The sequence below is a fragment of the Alosa sapidissima genome, chromosome 21, assembly GCF_018492685.1.
Source record: "Alosa sapidissima isolate fAloSap1 chromosome 21, fAloSap1.pri, whole genome shotgun sequence".
Taxonomy (NCBI): Eukaryota; Metazoa; Chordata; class Actinopteri; order Clupeiformes; family Clupeidae; genus Alosa; species Alosa sapidissima.
Genome location: NC_055977.1, coordinates 8,112,543 through 8,135,267, shown reverse-complemented (window position 1 = coordinate 8,135,267; position 22,725 = coordinate 8,112,543). Strand labels below are relative to the sequence as shown.

At 43.9% G+C, this 22,725-nt stretch overlaps 2 protein-coding genes and 1 long non-coding RNA gene across 10 annotated transcripts in view; 1 reads left to right on the top strand and 2 right to left on the bottom strand.

Annotated features, from left to right (window-relative positions):
• Positions 1–1,274: 1,274 nt before the first annotated feature.
• On the bottom strand, positions 1,275–12,573 carry psmd4a (proteasome 26S subunit ubiquitin receptor, non-ATPase 4a). Its single transcript, XM_042076637.1, has 11 exons — positions 12,567–12,573; positions 7,440–7,487; positions 6,388–6,528; positions 6,079–6,193; positions 4,350–4,436; positions 4,148–4,216; positions 3,541–3,756; positions 3,074–3,182; positions 2,626–2,751; positions 2,310–2,368; positions 1,275–1,895 (listed from the first exon to the last, which is right to left on the bottom strand). The coding sequence occupies exons 2-11, from the start codon at positions 7,463–7,465 to the stop codon at positions 1,722–1,724; spliced, it is 1,122 nt and encodes a 373-aa protein (XP_041932571.1). The 5' UTR covers positions 7,466–7,487; positions 12,567–12,573; the 3' UTR covers positions 1,275–1,721.
• LOC121695617 (phosphatidylinositol 4-phosphate 5-kinase type-1 alpha-like) lies at positions 7,832–22,142 on the bottom strand. Of its 8 annotated transcripts, none has more exons than XM_042076625.1 (16): positions 21,840–22,142; positions 21,259–21,575; positions 21,048–21,092; positions 19,923–19,945; positions 19,690–19,743; positions 17,798–17,928; positions 17,373–17,490; positions 15,693–15,845; positions 13,622–13,921; positions 12,874–13,052; positions 12,535–12,615; positions 12,326–12,374; positions 12,080–12,170; positions 11,590–11,832; positions 9,660–9,780; positions 7,832–9,086 (listed from the first exon to the last, which is right to left on the bottom strand). In XM_042076625.1, exons 2-16 carry the CDS (start codon positions 21,302–21,304, stop codon positions 8,909–8,911), a joined length of 1,812 nt encoding a protein of 603 aa, XP_041932559.1. In that variant the 5' UTR covers positions 21,305–21,575; positions 21,840–22,142; the 3' UTR covers positions 7,832–8,908. The 8 variants fall into 8 exon arrangements, with proteins under 8 accessions (XP_041932559.1, XP_041932560.1, XP_041932566.1 ...); XM_042076626.1 differs by having other exon boundaries at positions 21,259–21,555; XM_042076632.1 differs by having other exon boundaries at positions 7,832–9,011; positions 9,652–9,780; positions 21,259–22,142.
• Positions 13,319–22,725, top strand: part of LOC121695630 — a 30,158-nt gene continuing 20,751 nt past the window's right edge. Inside the window, exon 1 of the long non-coding RNA XR_006026124.1 lies at positions 13,319–13,336. This is a non-coding gene — a long non-coding RNA (uncharacterized LOC121695630). The remainder of the gene's footprint in view (positions 13,337–22,725) is intronic.

The following is a 22,725-nucleotide window of genomic DNA, read 5'->3' as shown; positions in this document are numbered from 1 at the left end:
AAAGAAATGTGTGGCATTTAGTAGCCTTTAATGTCTTGACAGTTCTTCAGATATGAAGAGAAGCAGATACTAGTATAATTGGCTGATTGATTCCCTTCCCCCCCCCCCCCCCAAACGGTAAAAAACAAAAGTATGTAAATGTAACATGTTGCCAAGAGCACCACCACATCTAACTTCCTACGTGATAATCCACTGTTTTCACTTTCTCCGACATTTCCTATTTTTACATATTCCATACATGTATGTTGTTTAACTAATATTCAGGAGATTATACATGACTCTTTATAGGAGTGAGGGTCTGCAGTTGTCAGCAGCCAGACCAATTGTTACCCTGTCTCCCTGCTGTCTTACTGAAGCTCATGGGTAAGTAGCTGCTGGAAGTGGTATTGGTGCCTTTTAGGTGGCAATGTTCCCTCTGGCCAAAATAATTATAAAATCCCAATGCCCCAGTATAGGGGCGGGGACACTGTGCTCTAGGAGATGCAGTCTTTCGGATCAAACATTAAGCCGAGCGCCTGAAAGAGTAGGGGGTTCCCCGGTGTCCTGGCTAAATTCCCAACCCCCTAATCATCCCCTAGAGTAATTGGCTCATTCATTCATTCCCTTGCTCTCCACCTCACCTATTGTGTGGTGAGGGTTCTGGTGGATAATGGCTGCCGTGCGTCAGCCAGGTGGGTGTCACACAGACCTCTGAAGTTCGCCTTCAAAAAATCCATCTTTGCGATCCAGTATCTGGTAACCGGTATAAAATAACATGGGGGTTTTGAATTATTGCACCTGTTAAACTCTCACAGGGGTGAAGAAGTCTGAAATGCAGACGTTTTGCTCAACACACTTTTGTCCTCCGACTTCGAGTGGATACTGTGATCTGTGGTACGTCAAGACAACTTCAATTTTTGCTACCCCAGAGCAAACTTGCCATAGGTAGTTGACTTCAATTAACACCCGGATCTCCTTTTTTGGGCAAAGATCTTTTTTGTAGGCGAACTTCAGAGGTCTAATGGTGGTGGTTAATGAGTGTAACCCTTCACTGTGAAGTGCTTTGGGTGCCTTGAAAAGGGCTACATAAATGCAATGAGCTGTAGGGCTTCATTCTCCTAACAAAGCAATGCCATAGGGCTCTTGTTGTAGGTTTACCACTTACTCTGAGTTAACTAACCCAGGTTTGTCACTAAACCACGTACTTGGAAACCCCCCCAGAAGTACATAACACTGAGTAAACAATGAGTTTCTTTTTTTTTTTTCGCATCCTGAAGGGAGAAAACAATGTAACCTTCAGTCCAACTCCACTTTATTTGCAATAGAAAAAAAATCAAAACAAAATAAAAACAATAACAGTTTAGGCTAGACTACACTTAGGTAGGTATATCAGATGCATAAGCAACATCAGCTTCGTAGCAAGAGAGATAGGAAAATGAATGGATTGTTTTCTTTTTATATTAATGTTTTTTTGTATTTTATTATTTATTATTATTGTAGGTCACCACACAGTCATCCCCCTGTTCTTCTTTTGTAGTTTCTATTCATCCGGCCGTGAGTCTGGTTATTTATCGATCTGTCCGTTTCTGGATACTGTCGTGGGTTTGGTTTAGTCTGTATATTAACACACTTGTCTTTGCTTTGTCGGTCTTGTCCCCGTTGTCCCCCGTCTGGTCAGATGTTCCTCCCCGTCCCTGTTGAAATAGTCTGTGGGTCAGCCGCCATTTTGATTCCTCCATCTCTCATTTCTTCTTCTCATCTTTCTTGCCCTCGGGAGGTTTGGAGCCGCCGGTCTGTGAGGCCAGTGAGCCCATGGCGTTGCGGATGGCCTCGTTGTTGGGATCCACTCCGGGCAGGTTCTCCAGGACGCTCTGGAGGAACTCGGGGTCCTGCATCACATCGTAGTCCTCCTCCTCCTGTAGAAGAGTCCCCAGGTTAGGAGTACAAGCGCAGCTCATACAGTGTGTCTAAACAATTTACCAAAACTATTAAAACAGGCAATAGGTAATGGAATAAAAACTAAGGCAGGTGGAGAGAGAATAACAAATACTAAAAAGTATGAGTCAGTCATTTAAATATATGGACATAGCAATCTGTGATATGTTATTACAAACAAAAAGCCTTGACACATTGGTAAAAATGCAGTAAAATAACAGGTGACGACGGCAGTACATTGTAAACATTATCTGGTAAATGTGAGCTGTTTGAAACTTCACTGTGTTGCAGAGCCCGAGAGTGGAGATTGCTGACATTAAGTCAGTCAACATGACCTGCAGACTGCACATAAACGGAGCTGGAGAGGGCAAATGGATTGTGTTTCAGTGCGGTACCTTAGTGGTCTCCGTGGTGTCCATAGGTCCACTTGTGTCCATAGCTGACTCGCCAAACTCTGTTTAAAGACGACATGTTTAGGAGGGGTGTTACTTGGCAGGATCACAGAAATATGTGGAGATGGTTGTTAGGTTATAACGCATGTTGGTGTCTGTGTGTGCGAGTCTTTCCTCTTAATACAGGCTACATCTGCACCAGTGAAGGTGAGTAAGTGTGAACAGACAAATGTATGTGTGTGTGTGTGTCTAGAGAAAGATTTAATGAATGCTAATTGTATTTTGAGAGCGAGCATGTGTGTGTGAGACAGACACACACCTCCCCCAGCCAGGGACATCTGCATGGCATAGGCAATCTGCTCCTCCTCCGTCATGCTGCTGAAGTCTGGCATAGCTGCTACTCCTGACTCAGGCTGGGACATCTTCAGTAGGGCCTCCTCGGACTCTATATATACATACACACACACACACACAAACATAAACACAAACATAAACACACACACAAACATAAACACACACACAAACATACACACACACACACAAACACACACACAAATCAGAAATCGGAGTAACCCAAGCACAAAGGGAAGGGGAAGGGAGCAGCGGTCTTTAGAACCCGGGAGCATACACACCAGAATTCTTAGAACAGTAGAACAGAAGAACAGTATTCTTACACAGATCTGTCTGTGCAGGGAGTCTGTGTGTGTGCAATGTAGAGGACGGTAAGAAAATGGAGACTGTGGGGCCGGCGCTGCGTGTTGTCTTACCGTCTGCGGTGGGGGTGGGCATGCCTACTTCAGCTGCTGATGCTGCAGCTACTCTGCGAGCCTCCTCCTCCTGCCGCTGCCTTTGCTCCTCCATGGACACGCGCAGAGCCTGGGGACAGAGAGGGGGAGAGGCAACGATCATGAGCAAGCACCAAAACTAACACACACACACACACAAGGCTGTACAATGCAATGGGCATTACGACAATGAACGAGCGCGCGCGCACACACACACACACACACACACTGCAATGGGCATTACGACAATGGAGAACACACACACACGAGAACACACACATGAGAACACGAACACACACACAGTTTGTACAGTGCAATGGGCATTACGACAATGGAGATTCTTTCCACTGCTCTGAAGGTGGACAGAAAACGAGCACTTCTTCCTTTTTTTTTCTCTCTCTCTCTCTCTCTCTCTTTTCCTCTGACCTTCTAACCCCTGTGTCACTCACCAGGGCCAGCTCGGGGTCAGCACTGGGGTCCACCCCAAACTCGAAGTCGCTGGCGCCCAAGCCCATCATGGTGCCGCCCTCGCCAGCAAGGATGGGGGAGGAGAGCAGGGCGTCGGCCAGGCTGGGGCCCGGGGGGACCGTCACCAGGTGAGAGCCGGTGCCCTCCTTCCCATTCAGCGTGTTGATGAACGCCGTCAGCTTCTCCGTGTTCACCTCCTGAGAGACAGGGGGCGACGGAGAGCATACAGGAGCTAAACCAGACACTTATAAAATCTACAACTTGTCTTGGGCATAGTCTTTAGGCATGTCCTAAAACATACAGGAGCTAAACCAGACACATCACATATCTAACTTGTTTTGGGCATAGTCTTTAGGCATCTCCTAAAACTGTCCTAAAGCATACAGGAGCTAAACCAGACACATCACATATCTAACTTGTTTTGGGCATAGACGTTAGTCATGTCCTAAAACTGGCAGAAGATGAAGTACTAGCAGTGTGAAGGATGCCACAGTTCCAAAACAGCAGTAATTTAGACACATTCATTGTTGAACTTTTAAGTTTAGTTAAGGAATATTTCTTAGTGACTATAAGCAAGCCATCTCTCACCTCCTCCCCAAAGTTCACGATATCCACATTGACCTTCTCTTTTTTCAAACGCTTTGCCAGTTTGACAAGCTAAAAAGGGTTCATAAAAATAAATAAATAAATAAGCAGAGGTTTTAGGTGAAGATGTACCTTATCAATAAGAAGCTACAGTATATACACAACAGGGTGAAACAAAGAAAAGAAACCAAGATGAAGTCCTCACATCCTTCTCACTGTCCTCCACTGGGCTGCCCACAAAAGCGATGATCCTCATCTTGTGGTTTTTCCCCTGTCTGTGCTTCAAGGCCAGCTGGACACGGTCAGAAACAGACAATCGGTTAGACAAGGATCGTCTTTGTGCGAATGACCGTGTGTGCGGAATTATTCTGCATTTTAGAAAACTAAACATTGCATGAATGCTACCAACTAAACCAGGGGTCTCAAACTCAAATGAGCTGGGGGCCAATTCTGCCAACGTCATCTGATTGGAGGGCCGGCTATTTCTGAAAATGCAATGTTCTTTTTTTCAAATACCACACAAAACTGCAAACAGAAAGTGCAAGTGTTTTTATCTAGTTTTAGACACCTGTGCTAGCAACCTTAGCTTATAAACAAAATAATGATAAAATAAATATTAATACAAATTATAAAATAAATGAAAAACATAAAAACAGGTATGTGTGTGTGTTTCACACCAAATAAAAATATTTCCTCTCATAACTTTTTTAAACCTGGCAAACTAGGCATCAGGGTTAAGAAAGCCATTGCCAACACCATTGGATTTTTATATCAAAATGTCAAAAGGCCATGGCTTGAAAGTGGTCAGAGATAAAGTCCTACTGTAAATGTAAAAATATTTGAGTAAAACAAAAGTTTATGAAGGAGGTAAATTTACCCATGTAATTTGTCACTGGATGGCAAGCACCTTAAATTATGCACCTTTCAGTAAATACTGGATGAACATATTTAAGCAGGTTTACTTTCCTTTTTTCATATTACCCACATAACAAATTACATAACAAGTTGTGGTTTAGTAATAGATTACTACAATATAGGCCTACAATAAAGTATTCTGGTCAAACAGTTCCTATCGCGGGTAATCTGCAGTACCCAGAAGTTCGCATCATATTGCGGGTGACTTTGTAGTTCTTTAGAGCCCTATTTCTACTAGCCCTGCTGTCTGTACCACATCCATTACGGACACCATCACGATTACCACTGCAACCTCCAAGCTATGTTGGGCAGAGGGTCGAAACAAGCATGGTATGCTTAGTGGACACCGTTGTATACACGCACCTCCATTCACAGACGCACCGTGACTATCACTGTCATAGACGATCGATCATAATCTCCAAAAGGATATTCTCCTTCAGAATTAGAATAGGTGAATAACATAGCTTACCTAAGACTTCATCACACGTGAACGTTTTTCAACATTTGGTGTAGGCCTATTTCTGCTTCAATTTCTGCAACACTATGGCCTGCATCGCTTCCGCGTCATTATGCACGTCTTTGTGTTTCTCGCGTGTAATACAAGTATTTCCTGAAAACTTTGCGCAGCGATTTTGGGTTTGAATCAAGCTCTGGATGTCTTGCACATAGTGGAGCAGAGTAGGCCTACAAATGAGATGTCACCGTACCTGGATCTATCTTCTATTTTAATCAGTATCGTTGTTTGTCGCAATTAATAGCCTCAAGGGCCGGATTACATTATTATTTTGTCATACGTCGCGGGCCGGAATTGGGCAGGACGCGGGCCGGATTTGGCCCGCGGGCCGGGTGTTTGAGACCCCTGAACTAAACCCTAACTGTGACATTAGTGTGTTTGTTTGGGGGAAAGAAATCATGCATTTGAATTTAGAATTAACTTGTGATTCTTGTGTTTTGTGCCTCTGTGATCCCCACACATGATACAGTGCAACAAGATGAGCACAAAAAATGTGTGAACTTACATGGGCCACTCTGATGCCAGTGCTAAAGCAAATATCCCCTCTCGGCTGGACAGCGTGCAGTTTGGAGAGGATGCGTCCTGTGTCTGGGGTGAGGGTGGTCAGCACCTCACAGTTGCTGGACAGAGAAATATGAGAGAGCGCAGATAATTAATGACACCCTGTCTAACTAGTTGTCTGTCTAAACAAGGGAAGAACATGTAGAAACTCACTCAACAATTATCAATCAAATTAATTTAGATTTCCCCCAGTAGAACATCAAGGCTGTGCATATTCCCAAATCCAACATATAATTAATCCGAGAAAACTTACTTAGCCATTGTGATGAGTCCCACATTGTTCTCTGGGTTGCTGCGGGTCTTGGAGTGGCAAACGATGTTGACGGCATCCTGTTGGGCCTGCAGTCTCGTGGGCAGGAAGTCCCCATTTCTCATGTATTCACTGTTGTCCACACTACACAAAATATGCCCACTGTTATTCCTGATTGACAAGCTGGGGACAGCTATTAATGGGATCAGCTATGGGTGGAATTTGCTATTACTACTACCATTAAAGCATTTCCATGTCTGTCTAGCTCATGACATCCTTTAGCCGTTGACAACGTTTCTCTTCGTGTTACAATGGGTTATGGTTATGGGATTTGGCAGACGCAAGAACGACATAGTTGTTGTATTGTCGGCTAGCCACTAGCGAGACTTCTAAACCAACCAGCTACATCTAATGTGACCAGGGTAAGTTCCCCCTAACTTCCACTTACTTAACATGACTTTGGACAAAGTCGTTTTCAAATCGTCGTCTTCAGTAGCTGACCCTAATCTAACGTCGCTAAATGTGTCACACAAAGCGTGACAACTGTCACCTGTGTTCCAAAGTTGGCAAGCTAGCATGGCTAACTAACATAGCCAATCCCAACGAACAACGAAGTGGACAATGTAGACTTGTCCTACTGCTGGGGCCCATTGACAGAAACGACATTTACAGTAACGTTACCACTTAGCCTACTCATGAAGATAATGCATATTATGGAGAGTGTTGCACTTCCATGATATGTTCATGACTCTGATTACAGAAGCTTTCAGTTATGCATTATCGTTACGTATTTCAGAAAGCTACAGATAGATAGCATTCGTTAACGTTAGATGATTAACTTAGCTGTCCAGCTCTAGCTAGCATAATAGCTTGCTAATGACTCAGGAGAACGGTCAGGAAAACGCAGTGTATGACAATCGGCCTGTTGTGTCGCTTATAACACTTTAAAACGAACCTATACAGGCATGCTTCAACCGTATTTTATCACATTTCCTGTGTGTTCTGCGGAATAACAAACAACTTAACGAAAACAAAGAAATTAGTTTGTTCCTTACCAGACCATAGTACTTTCAAGCCCCATCTTGTAAACTTCTCGTTGATCACTGAGGAACGTAGCCGTTGATTGGTCAACACACATTCTACGTAAACAGTGGGACTTCTTCTACAACCTAAAAATATGTCCTTGTACGCATTACATTTTCTATGTCGCCACCGTGTGGTAAACACAACACACAAGCGCATCCCGAGAATCAAATCTGATCGTCGAGTGTTTTACTTTCAATCAATAAATTGACTTGATGCTTGTAATTCATTAATCAAAGGATGGTAACACGTAAATGCTTATTACCAAAGGTTCCCTAGTTTATGATATCATTTATAGAGCTTTACAATATCTAGTTAAGTCTTAACATGCTTTTTGCTACCTTGTCCAAAGAAAAGGTCTACATTATTTTAAAAAGTACACCATTGTATTAAAAATCACATTACAAACATATATGACTGGTCATGCAATAATGTCACATTTTTATAAATACGTTTTTCTCATGACTGCCTTGTAAACTCCAATAAGTCCCAGTCCAGCGAATAGAAAGCCCCACCTGAGTCCATACTGCAGACTTGATTTGGCAACATATTCGGCTATGTCAATGAAAGTCCATTAGCAGTTTCCCCGGCTCCTCTTGAGTGTCAGATGAGGATCAGAATCTTTTTTTTTGCTGAAAGATGTAGTGTGTGTCTTGGCTTATCTCTTAGGCTCACAGGCGGCCTGCGTTTGGATTTGATGCCACAGTTTTGATGTGGTTTTGATGATATGGTGTTCTGTCTCATTGTGTTGACGTGCAGCAGAGGCAGTGGCAGAAGGGCTTTTCAAAGGGTTAATGCTGTTCAGAAACGCCAAATTCACACATTTTCTTAAAAAAAAAAAAAAAAAAAGTCCTCCTGAAACGGTTACCTCACTATCATGGCTATCTCTTTCTAAAAGTAAAACATTTACTTGAAGGTCAAACTCCAATTTCACCAGCAGACTAAATATCAAAACAAACAAATTACAAAACAACACAAAAAATATTGACGACAGCATTAGGAGTATTTCATAATAGCGAGATGCAACAGACTAAAAAGGTCTGATGCACAATGCTGCCCCCTAGTGGCACTGATCCCACCATGACATTTCTTTAGCACAGACCAGGTACTTTTGAGTTTACTGCTCTGACCTTTCAATCTGTCCTCTGGGGAAAACAATTCAAAAACAGCGCCTGGCATTTCCTTATTTCTGCAAATATGCACCATACGCTTTTTTTCAGACTATGTGGAATACCAGTTTCAAAGTCCACACAGGCATTTTGGCCCCTGTCAAACACAATGCTTTGAACAGGGCCCTCCTTGCAGGTAATGTCACTTTAGATGAGGAGGCGCAGAGAGAGAGAGTTTCTTTCAGAGTTTCTTGTTCCTGAAAAAGGTGGATACGTCATGGCGTCATTCTTTCATTCATCACAAACCAGGAGTCAAACACCACGGAACACCTTCAGCTGACCCTTGGCTCACCCTCACCCTGCGATTGGACAAGGAGGTTGGACACATCCTCGGTTGCCATGGTGTTCTTTGCTCTCTTGGAACCTGTTGCAACTCTGCAAGAGAGACAGAAAGGGAAAGGGGCCGTTGCAGACTGACCAGCTGAATCTCTGGTTGGGAGAGAAACAACTCTGGTGGGGGTGAGGGTGAGTGAAAGTGAGAGATAGAGAGGGGAACATCTGTGAGGATATGTGCTGAGAATTTGCAAATTTGATCAACTTGAGATCAACTTCAGGTCTAAATGCCAAACTGACTCAATGTTGTTCAGTCTGTGCACACACACGCACATGTGCTTTGCAAACAAGAGACACGCTGTTTCTGCTTAAGTCCACCACCACTTGGAGCCTTGACACACACGCACACACACCCACACACACACACGCGCATACACCCACACACACACACACACGCATACACTCATACTCACACACAACACAGGCATGCATTTATGTGTACAGATAAAGTATGTGTACACACACGGGCAAACACACACTTTTATGTATACAGATACAGTATCTGTACACATGCATGCCGGCAAGCACACATAACCACACACACACAGACTCAAACACACACACACACAGACTCAAACACACCCACCCACACAGACTCAAACACACCCACCCACACACACACACAGACTCAAACACACCCACCCACACAGACTCAAACACACCCACACCCACACACACACACATGCTCACGGGACAGGCTCCAGGCTCTCCTCCAGCGCGAGGGGAGCGGTGGTGGTGGCACAGCTGGTGCTGGTAATGTTATCTTGGGCTGGGGTCCTTAGGAGCAGGTCCGGGCAGGCCGCCTGCGTGCCTGAGGAGGGGAGAAAGGGGAAGTATGTGGTCATAAAGAGGACAAACAGAATGAACACACACACACAGTCAAAAAGATCTCGTTTTTACTTAACCTCATACTAGATTAGTAAAAAAAAAAAAATACACTGAAAAATGAACCCATGACTTTGACTTGAATGTGAAATGTTGTAGATATATAGATAGATAGATACTTTATTGATCCCCAAGGGGAAATTCAAGATGTTGTGATGGTGATACATTAATATGGGTATATTATATTTATATAATGATCATATCAATTAATACATAATACCAGCAATGTGGCAGGATAACTGATGGCGGAGTCAGGGAAGATGCAAGTTTCCAAAAAAAGTCTTTTGTTTATTTATTTTTTTTATTTTTTCAAAAATATTTTTTCTAATACGTGCAAATATTAACGGTGTCAAGACGAGCAAAAATGCAAAACAAAAACTGTTCAAAAAGAAAATAAATAGGCATCAAAGTTGCCAGGCTATGTCTCAAAAGACCCTGCACTCTTAACCAGTCCACAATTCTCATAAACAGTTCTCTCTCTCTGCACAGACACTTTGCAACTGAGACCATGGGGCCTAATACAGCCTTAGGCTAGCTGTAGCCCCTCCCACTAGATTGCCCCAATGCTAACAAAAATCAATTAACCAAATAATCACACAATAATAACCAAATAATAAACCAAACAAGCAAACAGCAAATATAGAAACACATACAAAATGTTTCCCCCACCAAAATCACATTTGTAAAGAGAAAAACCAATATTAGTGATAAACAAAAAAACACCCCTGCAATAATGGTTCCCACCACCAATCACCCGCGAAACCCCTCTATTTCAACCTAGTGGAACATTTCCTCGGCTTCCCCACGTTAAACCAGAAAGTTGAAACGGAGTTCGGAACGGTGGTGAGTTAACTGTGTACAGAATTGTAATTACGAAGGTTTAACTAAATAAATGAGAAGTTTGACAGCCAGTGTGGGTATTTTCATTACTTGCTACCAGAAGAAGATACAATGTATATAGTTCGAGTAATATATGAATGGAGTCATGCACAAACATTTGTTGCTTTAAAATGCCGGTAGGCCTTTCCCTGCACCCTAAACAACAATGTATGCTAGCTGGCATTTATGGCGAACGGTGGTAAATGACATTGTGAATAGTGAACCAGGAATACAACAGAGCAAACGGTAATGACCGTGATTTGGCACGACGAACAGCGGCAGGACAGTCTGAATATTAGCGCCGGCGTTTGGCTGGCTGCACGCTGCGTGAGCACGTCACGGCTCAGTCCGTGACAACCAGCATCATATCTCATATAGTAATTCATGATAACCGCGGCATGTTATTTACCAAAAAGCACTTCCCCATTCCAAGCATGGAGTGGACTGCCAATTCCCACTGCATATATAATTATTTCATTAATAAGGAATAATTTTGACCTACTGCTCTTTGTTCTAGCAATGTACCTTACCGGTTTACCTTGTTTTCAACTAATTAATTCTTACAGAATTGTGGTTTGTATATGTTAATAGCTATTTGTATTATTCTGTTAAATTTGATTTAGTCTATTACTATTAAGTCATTTACTATTACTATTTATTTTTATATAGTCTATTACTATTTACTCTTTTTATTTAAGCTATATGATTTTACTTTAAACTGTTCATTTAAATCTGTTTGTAATGTTTATTGATGTCTTTGCAAGTCTATTTGGACAAAAGCGTCTGCTAAGAACCATAAACAAACACAACTTGCATCTATGTCCTGGCAATCAAATAGCAGGAGCAGCATTCTTACCACTGCCTCGGTCAGTGCCCTTGGTGGGGGCCGAGGGGATGCCTGAGGGGCCTCCCATGGGGTCCGGGGTCTGGGCAGAGGCCTGCTGTGGCTCCTGGCTCTGGGCCCTGTCAAGTGGCTGGGCTGGTGGGGGCGGCTGAGGGTTGGACTGGCTGGGGGGCGCACGGACGGCAGTGGACGCCACGTTGGCTCGCCGCAGGGTCTGCGGACCGGCGCGACTCCTCCTAGAGGGTGACGTTTTCACTGTAGAGGAAAAAACGTGGGAGAAGAAGAGATGAGGAGGGGAAGAGAGAAGTGAGAGGCGGACGGACAAAAAACGGTACATTTTAAGTAAATTTAACAGGAAAGTTTGGATCACCAAGAGACAATGAAAGTGAAAGTAGGGCAGTTGAAAGTTTCAAAACTTGATTCAAAAGTGTCTGTGTTAAGAGGAAGTAGACACAGATGGACATGCAGAAAAGGCCAAATGACATGAGCCTTGGGCACATACATTCTCGTGGGATCCTCTTAAAGACTGCGCTGCACATGAACCTCTGGAAGCGGTCGGCATAAAAACCTGGCCTGTGTACCGACACCGTATCCTGCAGTCAAAAGACAAGACACTTGACACCACATATCTGTGGAAGTAATTTAGTGCAATTTACGACTGTGTCTAAGTGCTTGCAGCGCAGCAATGGTGTGTTTGTGTGTTTATTTGTGTGCGTGTGGGGGTAGTTATCACTTGATCCTCTCTCACCCCGTCATGGACAAGAGCCTTCCAAGAATGTTCCAGCTTCTTCACAAATCTAAACACAGATAAAAAATAAATGTATGACTTCTCCAAATTCACACATCTTTAAAAAGACAACCACCACACAGAAAGACAGACACACAAACACTGAAAAGGCAGAAGACATTTCTCCACAAAAATGATAAGAACATAAAAGACATTTTGAGCACACCTACCTGTATGACTGCAGGATGTCAATTATTCCAACGAAGAGCAGCACCCTTTCCCCTTTGGAATGTGCAGGAATACCACCCATGCTGAAGAAAAACAAACAAACAAACAAACAAACAATACAATCAACAAACAATACAACAGAAACCTCCATTCACCAAATTCCTATCATGCAGAAAAATCTCTGCCTGATGACGATCTGTTGTCGCTCAGATTCCTGCCAAAGTAACCTTACCAGACAGACGGAAAGAGTCGTTCCAGGTAAACAGACAATAGCCCTCATCCCAGGTAATCAAACAATGCAGCAACACTGACGAGAGTCATTCCAGGTAAACAGCACTTACTGGTTGTGTCCCTGGTCTGAGCACTGGATGGCCTCGAGGGCTGTGCAGTAGAGCGGCTTCTGGCCCTGTGCTCTTTTCTGTTCGGGCACCGCCGCGGGCACCTCGTCGCCCCTGCCCTGCTCCAGCCGGTGGATGCCCACCAGCAGGCTGTAGTCCATGATCTTGAAGCTCTGCAGCAGCTGGCGAGGGAGGGAGGTGGGCAGAGCCGCGGGGGGCGGGGGGGGGGGGGGGGACAGAAATAGAAGAAGGCGTGTGGGGGTTTATTATCGAGATGCACACAGGCCAGGGGATTGCACCACTCACTTTCACTTTCGCCATGAGTTGCACATCAAATGACACTAGTCACAGTGTTGCACCTGTTGCTCTGAAGTATAATATCATCTAATTCTCTAACCTTCTCTCTCCTTTCACACATGCATAGAAACACACACAGACACAGACACAGACACACACACACACCACTGTATGTATTATACATTTCCACAGCTATGAGACTACTGCACACCATAGCAGTAGCTTCATGGCAGCACAGGTCCAGAGTTCTATAAATTATATCTTGAGTTTTCCTCCTTCCTGTCCTAAACCACCCTCCCCAGAATAGACACTAGTTATTGTTATGTATATACAGACACAACCACATTCAGGCACTCTTCTTCACTCTCTTAATTTAACCCCATCTCTCTCTCGCTCTTTTTCTGTCTTTCTCTCTCTCTCTCTCTCTCTCTCTCTCTCTCTCTCTCTCTCTCACCAGGCAGTCTCTCTGGATGGTCTTGCAGAGGGCGTTGTAGTGGTCAGCGTCCAGTAGGAGCCCCTCAGGAAGGTCCTGACGGAAGTCCAGGTCCTTGAAGGTGGGCGAGAATTTGGTGCGCTCGCGCGACGACGCTTGGCGCTTATACGTGGAGCCCTTCAGGTCGAACTTGAGGTGCATGGGGATAGCACGGGGCAGCAGGTTGTTCATGACCACCAGTCGGATGTTCTTGCCACCCGTCTGGATGCAATAGAGTCCGTAGAACTTGGGGAGGAGGGTATGCCTGTTCTGGTTCAGGTTCTATAAAGAGAGATGATTCTGTTCACAAATGTATAAGAAGATGGGCTCTCTTTCCGTACATACTAGAGGCCGACCGATACGGGATTTAAAAGACCAATACCGATTTCGATATTTGAGGATTTACAAAAGCGATAAACGATAAATCAGCCGATATTCATTTTTAACAAACACAATGTTGTGAGTTGTGTTTAAATAGGCCTACCTATCTGGTATCCTAATGAAAGGCTCTTACACAATAATAATTATGAAAAATAGTGTCAGATCTTTAGCCATATCCACGCCTCAAGCGTGGCTCAAATCGCGCCGCAACCGCGACCCAGTTAGAAAATAGAGGGGAGGCCTATTTTTTCCGCTTCATACGAGCAGCTGTGTGTAGAAATATACTGAAAAGAGAAAAATTGACATTTGATAGTCATAATTTCTGTTTAAAAGGACAGACCCCCAATTTCTCCTTATAGGCCTATTCCTATTGCGGGGGGGGGGGGGGGGGGGGGGGGGTACTTACAGTAAACAGCAGCCACACTAGCTCCATCATACCCGAGTCTCAAGCGTCGCACGAACCACGCTGCAAACGCAACCCAGCTAGAGAAGAGAAGGGATGCCTACTTTTTTCCGTTTCATGCAAGCGGTTCTGTGTAGAAATTGAAAACCAGTTGATGGTCATAATAGGGGAAGTGGAGACAACATGTACTATAAAGTAGCAGAAATAGGGTGACCACCATCCCCATCCAGACTCTGAAAAGGAGGACAAGCTGCGTGTGTGTGTGTGTGTGTGTGTGTGTGTGTGGTGGGGGGGGGGGGGCCGTAAAAACATCAACATTAGGTTTTTACACACCGTTAACAGCATTAAACAGTGTGATACTTTTGAAAGAAAAACTGCATAATGTAAGATAAAGTCTATACTCATATATGACGTTTTCATTTTGCTGCTCTGCTGTTGCCAAACGTTCTGCGGTCGAAGTTCAACCATGTTTAACTTTGATCGCGACGTGCTGTATCTGACAGCTATTTTGTTTTGAGCCCAGTGGCACAACACAGATCTTTGGGCCATTCCTTCAACCCAGCGCAACCTAGCAGCGAGTGCAGTACATGTCGCTTCCAATCTGTCCAATCAAGCCCCTTATGTGCAACTGCAGAGAACACATTGTTTTTATCATCGCTATTTTGTTCCATTTGCAGTGGAGCACTTGTATCATCCATACAAGCATTGTTTGCTGTGGAGTATTTGTATCATCGCTACTTATAAGCATTGTTTGCTGTGGAGCACTTGTCAAAAAGATGGACAAATGTCCAAAAAGGAGGACGTTTTACCTAGGTCCAGACAGAGGGCTTGAAGTCCAGACAAATGGCACCTTAGACAAACAATGGCATTAGGCCGTTATAAACGGCAATACTGATAGATCGCAAATAGCTAATATCGGCTCACCGATTTACCGGTCGGGCTCTAGTAGCATTTATGCACAGGCTGAATATACTGACGTTTTTCACAATTACAAGGACAGACACAGACACAGCAAACACCACATCCACTCACACAGTACTGTAATTAAAAAGCATTACTTACACGCACAGACACACACAACACACAAACACACACACACACACACACACACACTACTATAATTAAAAAGCATTATTTTGTATGCAAAACAAATTGCACTTATCCCGGTATATAAAAACTATACACTTATCCACACGGGTAGAAATACACACGCATGCGCACACACACGCATACACACAAACACAAACACAAACACAAACAATCCCATACCAGGAAGTATCCAGGCAGGAGTTTCTGCAGGAATTCTGCCTCCTTATGCTGCACAGTTTTGATGATGAACTCGTCATCACTGGAGACATAGAAGAGGGAGCCGCTGGCTCCTGAGCTGGACAACTCAATCAGGGGCTCGTTACAGAGGGAGTACTGCACACACACACACACACACACACACACACACAACTCAATCAGGTGCTTGTTACAGAGGGAGTACTGCACACACACAACATGTCACCTCGTTACAGAGGGAGTACTGCACACACACACACACACACACACACACACACACACACACACAGACAACACGTCACTATACAGTACAAATAGAGCTTTAACATACACACAGACACAAACACACACAGTAATTACACAAGGTGTGCTGTAATTGCACAGACACACACAGACACACACAGACACACACACACACACAACAAACGGGAGCCTGAAGAAGCATGCTCCTTTTACAAAGGTTCAGGTTTTTGTTATTGTTTGAGAGGAAGGATACTACCGTTAGGCAACAGATCCTTGAGAAACCACTTTTATAGTAACAGGTCAGGAAAGGAACATTTCTTGAAGGACTGCGCTCACCAGCTACTGTAACAGAGGTGCTGACAGACATCTTTAACACCACACTCTTCCAGGAAGCTGTACGAACATGCCTTAAGACCTCTACCATCATCCCCGTACCTAAGAGCTCCACAGTAACTGGACCCCCATCAGTACATACAGGAAGAACCGCTTGACTGCCGAAGCCGTCTCTTCCGTGATCCATCTAGCTTTATCTCACCTGGAGAAGAAAGACTCTTATGTCAGACTACTCTTCCTGACTTCTTCCTCTGCGTTTAACACCATCATCCCCCAAACACTGGTGAACAAACTCTTTACTTCGACTAACCACAACACTGCAATTTGGATCTTTCTAACAAACGGACCCCAATCTGTCAGGATCCACAGCAAGACGTCTTCCACCATCATCCTCAAACACCGGCGCCTCCCAGGGATGCGTCCTGAGGCCTCTACTGTATACTATGCTGACCTACGACTGCACATCTCAACACTCAAACAACCATGTGCTGAAATTTGCAGATGACACAGTGGTAGTAGGGCTTGTCACTCAAAAACAACGAGTTAGCATACAGAAAGGAAGTAGCTACACTGGAGACCTGGTGTAACAGTAACAACCTCAAGCTGAATTCAAAGAAAACAAATGAGATGGTGGTACACTTCAGGCGGAGAGGATCACCTGAACTTTAGTCATGAACTTACTAATGGACTTCGAGCACCCTGAACATTGCGGTCATTCACTGCGCATACTGCAACGATAAGAGAGTTTTAGATAGGATGATGCATTTGTTTAATCAACTGGGACCTGAGTACTAAATGTAGCTTCTACATGAAAATGTTTGGAATGACAATACAGCTTCCTTGAATCCTTGAATTTTAGCTGTTTCACCTTTGACAAAACGCCCAGTGATCATATGTTATAGAGTCTTCGGGGCTTCTTCTGAAGCTTTGATGAACACCAAACAGGCAGAAGGTGAATGAGCATGTTTACTAATACTGGTCTGCCACATAGGAGCCAATGATAGTAGAGAGACAAGCCTTCCTCTGAATTGTCATAATGAAGTACTTTGCTCAGACATGGAGAAAAGGATGAAGACTATGGAGGAGTACCATGTAGTCATCTGGGCGAATGCCATACATATCCCTGAAGTAGCGAAAGGCGATGGGGGCATAAGTCTTAAACCGGAAGTCCACGTAGTGGTGAGCAGGGGTCAAATTGGTGCCTTCACTAGAAGAGGGAGGCAGATAGAAAGAAAGAAAGAAAGTGAGAGAGATAAAGAGAAAGTCAGAGAGAGAGAGAAAAGGGTATATAGTACACAGAGATAAAAGGAGGGAAAGACAGTGGAAAGTGGAAAGACGAAAAGGGAAATCATTACAGAACAGGCTGAAGTGAAATGACAGACTGGAATTTCAATTATTATGCAACACTATGATACTGATACTGTATCAGTTCCCATGCGCACACACACACACACACACACACACGCATGCATGCAGGCACGCACGCAAACACACACACACACACAAAGACACACCTGGGAAAGATGATGCTTTCCACCACCTCAAAGTCCTGCATGAGCACGTCCCTCTCCGGCTTCTGGGTCAGGCTGCCTACCGTGTGGGCAATGCCCAGCTGGATGGCACCCCTCAGGGCTGAGGACGGCGTCTGGCCGGGTGGAGGAGTAGGAGGAGGTGGACGAGAGGGGAGGGGAGGAGGTGGTGGAGAAGAGGGAGATGGAGGAGGTGAAAGAAAGGGAGATGAAGGAGGTGGAGGAGAGGTGGAGAGTGAGGAGGTGGAGAGGGAGATGGATGCAGAGGTGGACAAGAGGGGAGGGGAGGAGAGGTGGAGGGGGGGAGGAGGTGGATGGCGGGGGAGGAAGGAGGTGGAGGGGAGGATAGGTGGAGGGGGAGATGGAGGTGGAGGAGAGGAGAGGCAATTTACCCAAAAGAAAAGAGGAAGAGAGGGATTGTGTGAAAACAAGAAGTTGGACAGGTCTGTGCATTCTACAGAAATGAGAAACTGTCAGCTTTCTCCTTTGGAAGCAGCTGAGTCATCAGAGACTAAACCACAGCAAGACTCTTACTAGTCCAAGGCTATATGTCCACACATAGCCGGATACTCAGTTTTCAGTCACTGAACATTTTTATTTTTAAAAACTCTGCAAAGATAATAACAGATAAAGACAGGGAAATCTGAGTTTCTAGATTGTGACATGACATTTTTTTCTAAGATGCTGGAGCACACTAATCGCTTCCAGTCTTTCATTTCAGTGCAAACACTTGACTGACGTCTTAACACTACTGTGTATTCCTCAGAGTCAAAGGTTGACAGTAGTGTCGAAACATCAGTCAAGTGTTTGCACTGAAATAAAAGACTGCAAGCGATCAGTGTGCTCCAGCTCCCTGTCTTCATCTTAAAGTCTGCTGTCCTACTGAGAAGCACCTGACTGCGCAGTTTCCTAAGGATGATGCATGGAATGCCCTACTGTAATGACATTTTCTTCTTTGTTAAAAATGTTTTCAGGTCTTTGATTGGCCAACATCGCCATCGGTTTTATTGACATCTTCTTGACAGCCTTTAATAGCATATGAACTAATAGCGCATAATTCAAAATACTTTCGGCTACGTGTGGACATAGCCTATCAGTGAACTAGATCAGAGGATTCTTTTTATTCCACTGTCCCGCTGTGACCAGTGAGTAAGTCCTTGTGACTGTAGCGTACACTCATATTCATTAAGGTATGATATACTGTATATTTTCTGTGGACTTAATTGGTAAAATGATGTCTTGTCTCCACCGTGGGATAGTGAGAAACGTAATTTCGATCTCTTTTTATGTCTTGGCATGTGAAGAAATTGACAATAAAGCAGAATTGACAATAAAGCAGACTTTGACTTTGATATAGAATTCATTTAGTTGACATTCCCCAAAGGACTTTAAAATGTGCCTTGTGGGTGTTTTCCTCCTCTAAAAGGCCCGAGGGGATGTATATCAGTGTATCAAGCAAAAGGCTTAGCCTGGGATACAAACTTTTGGCAAATTTGGGATTTGCTCTGCAGGTCCGTCTGGCCAAGAGGCCATTGAAGCCCATTTTCAATGTACCTAAAACCCGGGGCGCACAAGTACAATCGCTAATCTGGCATGTACGTGTATTTCTTCGGAGTTGAGTACACAACAACATTTAATACCTTTGTTTACTAGATTGCTGCAACAGTTTGGTTTAATGCACCAATTTAAGTTTCATTTCACTGCTAGTTACGCCCCCTGCTGGAAGTCGTAAGTCGATGAACTTCGTCCAGGCCCACTCTCTATTCCAATTGAGAAGGCCTGCATGCTAACCAGGCTACTAAAGGCTTAAACTCACTTTCCTTTTCACCCAGACTGCATGGTTTCCTGCTTTTCTCGCTCACACAATGAGCACTAACCTTTTTATAGGTGGTCTCTCCTGTTTGGTCGATGCCTCTATGGCCAATGGTTTTCTTCACAACATGAAGGGGGAAAAAAGCGATCACACACACACACACACACACACACACACACAAACCAGACAGACAGACAAGCAAATACAAGCAAGATGTGAAAATGTTAATTCAAATGACTGATTTTTTTTTTTTGGCTAAGCTTAACAGAGAAGTCGCCACAAACCAGACTGGCTCACCATTTTTCCAGGGCCACTGGGATCTGGAAGTAAACAAGAGAAACAGATGTGATTACTTTTCCTGATATCAGTGTAAGAATGCAGACTCTACAAGGCAACTTAACACAGTCTTCATACCTGAGTCAGGCTGAAAAGACAGACAGAAAAGAGGCGGTATGTAAAACTGAAAGACAGAAAGAAAGAGATGGAAGGAAAGAAAGAAAGAAAGAGGAAGAGAAATAGAAAGTGTGTGTGGCTGTGGTTAGTTCAGCAGGACAGCCAACCACCCAATCTCACACTGCAGTATACAGTCAGCCATTAATAAATCATCTTAAATAATAAAAAAAAAAAAACCTCACATTTCAAACTGGCCTGCAAAACTCATCACGAAAACAAAAAATGCCTACCCTTCAGAGTGGGGAAAAAAAAGTGTCTCACACTTTAAAATTAACAGCTTTCAGCTGAATGTGAAACCAAAACCTTCAAAGCTGACATTATTTTCCTATTCGTCTCTATAACTATGATGGTGTGTCACAGCAGACACTATACACCACAGATTATAGAGCGGAGCGTGTAGCGCTCTAGAATCTTTGCTATACGCCATCCTGCATTTCAAGAAAGAGTGGAATGCCAGTGCTGAGAGACTGCAGCTGCATTTCTGGGTCATTGAGCTGGAAAAACATGCGAAAACTATTATGATCGTCTAGTTTTCATGCTTGCCCAGCAGTTTTTTTAGTTTCCTCAGTTCCTTCAGAGAACAATTCAGAAACTCAAACTGCAACAAGATTTAATCGGCAGCGCTTGGTGATGCACACCTGAAACTATGCACAAACACTAGTGTGTCACCACAATCCTGAGCATACGTGCACAATGCACATGCAACACACACACACACACACACACACACACACACACAAACAAGCAAACAAACACACACACACAAAATGCAACACCAGCTATGTTTCAGTTCAGTTTCTGAAGAGAGAAGCATATTGATTTCTGAAGAGAAGCTCACAAATGCGCGCACACACACACAGTTAAAGCAAAGCAACTATATCAGTGCCCACAACAAATGGCACACACTTTTTACTGTTAGTGTCAAAACAACCCAAAGATGGCCACAATACAGAACACAGTCCTGGCTACCTCTCCGAGGAAATATCCTCCTCCAGAATGCTGTGTGCAGGGCTACTACAAGGTGAAGAAAAATCAAGGAACACCAAGGAAAAGGTGGATAGAGCAAATGCGTGTTGGAGGGAGGGAGAGAGGGAAGGGAGAGAGAGAGGGAGAGAGAGACATTAAAATCTAAACACATAACATTCTAAAAGTAGGTTCCATTTACCGTCAGTGAGCTCACCTGTTGAGCCCGTCAGTGCCTGGGGAACAGGATCGGCGGTGGCCATAGCACTTCTGTCTGTCAGCTTAAGTTCTTACTCGGCTCAACACTGCTCCCACGGTAGACTAACTGTAGCCTACAATACGTTTCTTGAAGTTAGCTGAACCGCTGCATGAACTTTTGGCTGCTGGCTTTGAACCCAAAACTCTCCAGCTAGCTATCTGTAACCTTCCACAGAGCTTTCGGGGCTGTCAGACCGGCGAGTCAGCAGGAACGTTTGTGTCATCATATCCCTTGTTCCCCGTCAAGACAAGACAACTGATCAGACACAGGCGGAACTTTATGTGAAAAACGGAGTGGAGAAGAGCTTAGTGCTAGTCAGCTTGTGATAATCGTGTTACAGATCTTACAAACTCATACCCAACTTAAGACATGCCTATAACGTTAGCCACTGCAATGTAGCCTACAGGATTTGTTGACAAACTTGATTTAAAAGGCTACTTAACGATACAGTAAGCTAACAAAAAGATGTCTTAGCATTAAACATCAATTATAGCCAAAATAGATGGACTTCAAAGCCCGTTCAAATGCCAGTTGCTTACCCGGTGGATTTTTTTTTTTTTAAAATGGTCTTGTTAGACTGAATAACTCCAAGCAAAGTTCATTCGTTTGTGTCTATGCTGCTTGCTTGCTGTCAAAACCGATATGGTCGTGTTGAGTTGAGCTCAACAAGAAAATGTATTTAAACGAGGCGCCGAAGGATAAGCTTGCAATTAATTCCCGTCAATATCTTCCTTCTCACATTGTCAAAAGCAAATTGTGTGAAGACTTAGCAGTGCTAACTACAATAGTAACTGAACGGCATTCCTAAGAGACCGGGACCGCTCCCTTCCAACTTCACTCTCTCTTGGCTTTTCTCCAGCGAGCGAGCGAGTGAGCCGCCTTCTAGAAGCACATAGCCAGGAGGATGTAAAGATTATAGCGCCACCTAGCGAGACTACTCTGTATCGTATGTCTTGTTTAGTCTGAGCAGATCTTTAAAGTGTGTAGCCTATAGCCCAGTGTTTTTCAACCTTTTTTGTGCCACGGCACACTTTTGACACTTAAAATGTCCCACGGCACACTAACATCCTGTGTGAAGAAAAAATAAACATACCATAGCCTAAAATTTCAAATAATACACAGATATGGCCTTATTATGGCTTCTATGCAAGACCTGCTCAATAAAACAAGCACACTCTGTTTCATTTGTAGGTGACTATATCTAATTTAATTGTTGTTATGAACTGGATATGTGATGATTCTGTGAATACAGGATATGGGGCCCCCGTTGTTCAATGCCTGCATACCACAAATAGTGCAATCATACAATCAATGAGAGCATGTGGTTATAAATTCTTTGATGCAACAGTTGCTTTTCTGGACCAGTGAGTGACATTTAGGTAATTTTCTGCGGCACACCTGATGTTGAAAAACACTGGCCTAGCC

Bases quoted from the DNA above. Each gene is read 5' to 3' on its own strand.
- psmd4a (XM_042076637.1), bottom strand. From the start codon at position 7,465: ATGGGGCTTGAAAGTACTATGGTCTG. The intron at 3,757-4,147 runs GTGAGAGATGGC...CCTGTCTCTCAG, and splicing joins TCGTGAACTTTGGGGAGGAG to GAGGTGAACACGGAGAAGCT. The intron at 2,752-3,073 runs GTAAGACAACAC...ATGTATATATAG, and splicing joins GCCCACCCCCACCGCAGACG to AGTCCGAGGAGGCCCTACTG.
- LOC121695617 (XM_042076625.1), bottom strand. From the start codon at position 21,304: ATGGCCACCGCCGATCCTGTTCCCCAGGCACTGACGGGCTCAACAG. The intron at 15,846-17,372 runs GTACTCCTCCAT...GTGTGTGTGCAG, and splicing joins TTCGCCCAGATGACTACATG to TACTCCCTCTGTAACGAGCC. The intron at 13,922-15,692 runs GTATGGGATTGT...CTCTCTTTATAG, and splicing joins TCCTGCCTGGATACTTCCTG to AACCTGAACCAGAACAGGCA.